The sequence below is a fragment of the Condylura cristata genome, unplaced genomic scaffold, assembly GCF_000260355.1.
Source record: "Condylura cristata isolate star-nosed mole 26May11 unplaced genomic scaffold, ConCri1.0 scaffold00018, whole genome shotgun sequence".
Taxonomy (NCBI): Eukaryota; Metazoa; Chordata; class Mammalia; order Eulipotyphla; family Talpidae; genus Condylura; species Condylura cristata.
Genome location: NW_004567119.1, coordinates 17,464,515 through 17,470,965, shown reverse-complemented (window position 1 = coordinate 17,470,965; position 6,451 = coordinate 17,464,515). Strand labels below are relative to the sequence as shown.

The window sequence follows — 6,451 nt, the reverse complement described above, 5'->3', positions numbered from 1 at the left end:
AAAAAAAAAGTCAAAGATAATTATTTGATGACATAGTATACATTTAGCACTTAGTCAGATTTAATTATAGAAAAAAAGTTTAGTTCATAATGTTTATCCTCGAAAATTGTAAACTATAAAACATTCATGGAGTGTTTTTTTTCAATGATTTTCAGACTTAGAAATCCTACTGTGCAAACAATTTTCAAACAAATTGAATCAAAATTCGTACATGCTACTGTTACATACTACTTGTTTTGAAAGCCTAAAATTATCTGTTTGGGCAAAAATTACAATAAATAATCCATCAAACCCAGAAATGTATGATTTCAAATAGAAACCCAAAGATGAAAAGAGAGGATTTAATTTTAAGTACATTCTGCAGTTCTTGTACAAATTATGCTGGTTTGGTTTCTTTTTAATTTGAAAAATATCAGAGTCTTAATATTTAGGTAGTAGTAAAGAGATATTTTAAAGATCTTATTAAGGATCTTTTACTAGAACATATTTTAGAGTACTGATAACCTTTGATAATTTTTTGCAAAATTTTGATCCAGTCTTTGCTTCCTTGTAACCAGTCACCTGAAAACTGTCACCTAGAATCATAATAGTAATAGACTGGAACTCTCAGGTTACAGAAATATAGTCAGTAGTTCTGATACAGGACAAGCCCTGGAATTGGTGATCTAGGTTCTGGTGATAATTGGCCATGTGGCTATTTTAACATTTTAATTTGACTTTTGGAGAGGGGCTTAAGGAGAGCAGAGGCGACAGAATGGTCATTGTCACTATTAAGCCTTGCTCATTGCTTTGTACCAGAAGCAGGTCTAGCTCAAAATGTGTTGGATAATCTGCTATATGTCCAGAATTTAGAAGTACTTAATTGTTGAAATTAAATGTTAGACAATTGAAAATTTTCATGAAATTTAATAACCTGAACTAATATATATCATTCCAAAGTGCATATGGCATTGTCTCTGTATTGTAATTGAGTACTCTGGCTTGCTGCTCTAATACTAAAAACCTAACATGTTTAGTTTTTTTCTCTTTGCTGTGGTAGATTGGTTGTGTAACATTTATAGCACTTACAAGACTTGTAGATTATGCTAGACCAGTGGGATAATGTTTTCGCTTTTTGAGAAGTGCGAAAAATTACTGTGAACTCTACCATTCATCATCTGTTCTAAGGAAGATACTTATTTGAGGTCTAACTTTTTCCTTTGGTAATAAATATGTATCAGTACTGTGAAGACAAGAATTTCTAGAGTGAGAAAGAAGACTTATTATAAGACAGGAGTTTTGTGACTAAATGTGATCATACTTATTGGGTAAAATCAGCTTGAATTTGACTCTTTAATAGGTGATTCAGCTTTTATACTTTGGTGATTCAGGTTTTAAACTTTGAGTTATTTCTTAGAGTTTTATCTTTTTGTATTAAAAGCATGTAGTTCTCTGTGATGCTTGGAAATAAGTACTTTTTTTTATCCAATAGCAATAGATACTTAAGTGTATATCTCCACATTAAATTTTATTTTAAACTGTGTTGGAATTAAAGATTAAATTTCTATATGAAGTCTACATTATCTTCTGATTAAATCTTGAAATAATCTTTGTTGTTTGATTTTCCAGTAATAATTGAATCAATGACTAACCTACCTCCAGTTAATGAAGAGACTGTCGTTTTTAAAAGTGATCGACAGGCAGCAGGAAAGGTTTGTAAAAAATGTTAAATCAAGTTAGTCTGTTTCTTTGATGATTGTTTTCCCTGATTTTTCCTATCTGTCCTGGTAAGAGTTTATTAACTTTAGTAGTTAAGCAGTCTATTTTAGTATATTCCTAGTATTTGTCAGGTGCCTTGGGAGGCAGTGAATCTATGGATTGGAGCAGAAACAGTTTCCTACCCTCCATACACTCAGAACTGAGAACAGGAGACTTTCCATAATATAGTTCTCTTAGCCTCTTGGTCTGCCTCCCAAATCTTTTTAGGCCGAGTTCCTCACGTAGAGGCCTAGAGTGGAATCTTTTGCAAGTGCAAAAGGATTCCAGCAATAGTTATCGAGTGTCACTGGGCATCTGAGGAGCTGTAAATACTTTCAATTCACCATAAGGTTCAGTCCTTTGTAATCATCTCACTAATGGAATAACTCTGCAAACATCTTCATCTTGATAGGGAGGACCACACATTTTCCCCAGTGAACATACAGTGCTGAGTAGTCAGTTGAGGATATAGACCCTTCTAATTTGCAACTGTCAACCAGTGCTTCTTTTTTGTCAGTTAGGAACAAGATTTTATTCATGTCACTGTGATTCCCCACTGAGTCTAGTATAGTTTTTTGTACATTTATGCCTAAATAAGTAAATATGTATTGATTTGTAAACAAATGAGAAACTTCCTGCTATCTTTGGAGAACCTGCTTTCTGGGGCTTAGTTTTCCGCAGGTAACAGTAGTTGACTTTTTTTGTTGGTATAAGTTTATGTTTAATCAGAACAAAGCATATATTTCAAACAATCTCTTTGGGTTGATTCTCTTACCTTTTGCTTTTCCCTACTATTCCATGCTAATGCCAATTAAAAAGGCAACTGTTTTTATAGGGTCCTGCCACCCTGTGCTCTATCTACACAGTTTTTTAGGGTGACAGACAAAGAGAAATGAGGCAGTTGGGATTACAAAATAGCTAGCAGCAGAATTAATTGGCATGTGAAGCTAGTATTTTTTGGCACATCAAGAAAGGGGAGACGGACTTTCTAATACCTGAAGGATGGTGCTCTACTTACTTCCCTTTCACATAGCTAGGCCTAATACTTCTAAGTGTCCGTGCTGCATTGTCTTAAAGGGTTGGAGATTTACTCAAGACTTAACCTCACAGAAGGCTGGGAGAAAAGGGATGAGAACTGAGTAGGCCACTGCTGCTCTGAGCAGCTCTCCATGTCCATGGTTTATGAGAACCCAGTGTTCTGTCCTGTGCAAAAGCAAAACATTTGTTGGTGTCCTCAACAAAGTAGTAGATGAGAGAAGGGGAGAAGAGGCGAGAAACACATTTTGCTTTTCTGACTGTCAATTGAAACTGATTATTTCCAAGATTCCTTTTATTTTTGATTGTCATGACAGTTGTCTTTTCTGTCAGTAGCTAGTTTAGACAATTTTAACTTCAAAATACCCAACATGCTTTCAACTAAAAGCCTCTAAATTCACATTTCTGATGTCCTCTAATACATTTGAAATTTTGGTTCCATAAATGACTAATAATATTCAGTTTTGCTGTCATGTGACTGAGAAGAGTCAAACAAAAATGTAGCATTCACGCCTCTAACTTTAGCTTTGTGACTAAGTCTAGTGTGATAAATATTTCTAAATTTTACATAGAAAGCTTTGTAAATTTGAAAAGTGGCAGGGCTTTCAAAAATATTTGGCTATAAATGTAAGGATCTTGACATAATTCCTGCAAATAATGGTGGAAATAGGGAAGGTTGAAAGTAGCAGCTAAACCAGTGACCAGAAAATGAAATTGAATCTACTTTCAGATCACTAGCATAATTTATTGAGACACTAAATTAGTTCAGCCTTCATACATGTTTCTTCCACTCCCCGAGTAAACACTAATGATCCACCACAGTGATAAGTATTTGTGTATCTTTTAAAATTCACTATAATTTCACATGGAAGTGAAATTTTATTGCTCTTTAGCTAAAACCACAAAGTTTTCCCTCCCTCACTGACTAAAGGAGGACAAATTCAGAATTGCATTTGTGCTTTTGCTTTTGATCCTACTATTCTCTCCTTTTGAGAAGTGATGAATGAAATGCCATAATATTTAGCTCTTCAATAACAGGGAAATCTTTGTCAACTTCTGCTACTTATTTTCCCTCTATACTGTGAACTTGTTGGTTATTTGTTTTGAGTATTTGTTGGAGCAGATTTTATTTTTGTTGATAGTGTCTTGTGTTACTTTTTACTAGACCAAAACAATGAATCTGTTTCCTTATTAAATATCATTGAGTAGGAATCTTTACTGATCATAAAGAAACACTTTATGGTAAAGTCTTGCTTGGAAGCATGACATGGTTTTCTCAGTCTCTTGATTATATAGATCATGGTTATGTTTTCTCTGTCAGTAACCTGTGATACAGAATACACACTGATTGAAGCAAGCATTTGATCAGGCAGTGGCTAAGCAGTCAAAGTAGTCTAAAGTGATCAGTAAGAGACTATTCTGGATGACCTTGGAGTTACTCATTTCAGAGTAACTGTTTCACAACATTATGATCCTAAGAATAATGAAGTAAATAAGTTCTGTTTTTGTCTAAGAATCATGTTACATTTTCATTCTCTGCAGAAACCTGAAGCTGTTAAACTTTTCTCTGGTGAAATCATGTTTCAGTTAGAAAATAAAATCATGTGATCAAGGAAGCAAGTCCCTGGGAAACAGCTTTTTATGTGGGGTCACAGACATGACTACCACATAGACACGGACCCATATGACATTTTAAAAAATATTTGTTTGTATGTATATTTTACATCATTCTTCATTTTTGTACAGTGTAGTCCCCAAAGAATTTTCATCACCCATTCACCGTGCACCTTCTGCATAGTCCCTGTGTTCTCCCTGCCCTCTCTTTGTTTCCTGTCCCTCTCCTTCCCCTGCAGAACATCTCTAATTTATAGTTGGCTGTTTATTTTTTTGTTTGTTCCTAGATCTTCTATATTCTCCTACAAGTGAAACCATACAGTATTATTCTTTTTCCTTCTGACTTATTTCACTGCATAAAATCCCTTCTAGTTCCATCCATGCAGCTGCATATGGCATTAGTTTATCTTTTTTGGTTGCTGAGTAAATTCCATTGCATATATATATATACCACATCTTGATCCAGTCGTCTGTTTTTGGGCATTTAGGTTGACACACGTCTTACCTATTATAAATAGTGCTGCAGTAAACATGATTGCATGTATTCTTTTATATTAATGATTTTGTGTCCTATGAGTTGATCCTCAGGAGTGGAATTGCTGGGTCATATGATAGCTCCATTTTTAGTTGACTGAAGAACCTCCATACAGCTTTCCATAGGATACTTTTTACAAGCTGTTTATTACCCCTTCACCACATTTAATCAGATTTGTCTATAGTCATCAAAGGATTTAAATTGATAGTTGTTAAAATTTGTGTGAGAGATGCTGCAGTAGACCCCTTTATTCCTATGTTGTTCTGGATGGAAGAAGTCTACTGCTTTTATATAAATCTTTCAGAGCAAGATTTCTTGCTGCTTTCTTAAATTGTCTGTTTGCTTTTAAAATTAAAAAAAAAAAAACTTTAAATTTTTGAAGCTGTTAGTGTTACTTCAAAATGCATTAGCATTTTAATTGCTTTGAATGTCTTAAGAGTAATCAAACCTTGAGAATGGTGGTGACCTAGTGGGTGGGCTGTTTTGTACTTTATTTATAAAAATTTAAATGCTATAATGAAGAGCATAAAATGAGAGTGCATTTACTGTGAAAAGTAAAAGTAAGCAACTGTGAGGATGTAATGAAGTGGGCACTTTGAAATGTGTTAGTTGACATCAGGCCAGATTAATCATAAAAATCAAATTTCCAATTTAGGTAAAAAACAGAAATGATTGATTGCCCATGAAAGCAAAAGTTTTATGTCATTAGATTCCAAACACACAAATTTTTTTCCTAAAAGTTACCAATTTTGATTGTTTCTTTTTACTGAATGACTTAAATGGTCAGTAATAAAACCAAAAATTTGTAGTTTTCATCTATTGATTGTACCACAAATTTATTTAACAAGGAACAAACTTTTTACTAATTTAAAATTCATTGAAATGAAATGTAGAATAAGTTAAAGCACTTATAATCCATATGAAAAAATTTATTTTATTGGTCTAACTTTGATAAATCACCCTAAAGCAGTTATCATTGTGGAATTCTAAAATATCACTAACTTTTCAAGTTACTTTCAAATGTTTAACAGGTCTTTTATGTTTTTGTATTATCTAGATATTTGAGATATTTGGACCTGTTGCACATCCATTTTATGTGTTACGGTTTAATTCTTCGGAGCACATTGAAAGTAAAGGTATTAAAATAAAAGACACTATGTTTTTTGCTCCATCAATGAAGGACTTTACCCAGTATATATTCACAGAAAAACTTAAGTAAGTACTTTATTTACTTGTTGTTCTTCTCTAATGTTTTGGTAATAATTATGTGATTATAGTTTCTTACATGGTATCGTCATCATAAAGTATATTTATGTATTTTTTCAAAACAACGTGATCCAGTAATAGACTTATTTTTGGCCTTAGAAGGTTTCTGAATTCTAATTCACTTTTTTTCCCATTATATAATGTCTTTCATATATATACATATATGCTACTTCCTGTTACTGTTGTCATTTGAAAAAAAAATTCCATTTTAAGTTTTCTTTGATTATATTCATAGGCTCAACTATTTAGTCACACTTTATATAT

At 33.0% G+C, this 6,451-nt stretch overlaps 1 protein-coding gene across 1 annotated transcript in view; it reads left to right on the top strand.

Annotated features, from left to right (window-relative positions):
• Positions 1–6,451, top strand: part of NAF1 (nuclear assembly factor 1 ribonucleoprotein) — a 35,081-nt gene that overhangs the window by 16,271 nt on the left and 12,359 nt on the right. The window contains exons 4-5 of the mRNA XM_004685370.2: positions 1,609–1,691; positions 5,979–6,136. Coding sequence (XP_004685427.1) covers positions 1,609–1,691; positions 5,979–6,136 — 241 coding nt within the window. The remainder of the gene's footprint in view (positions 1–1,608; positions 1,692–5,978; positions 6,137–6,451) is intronic.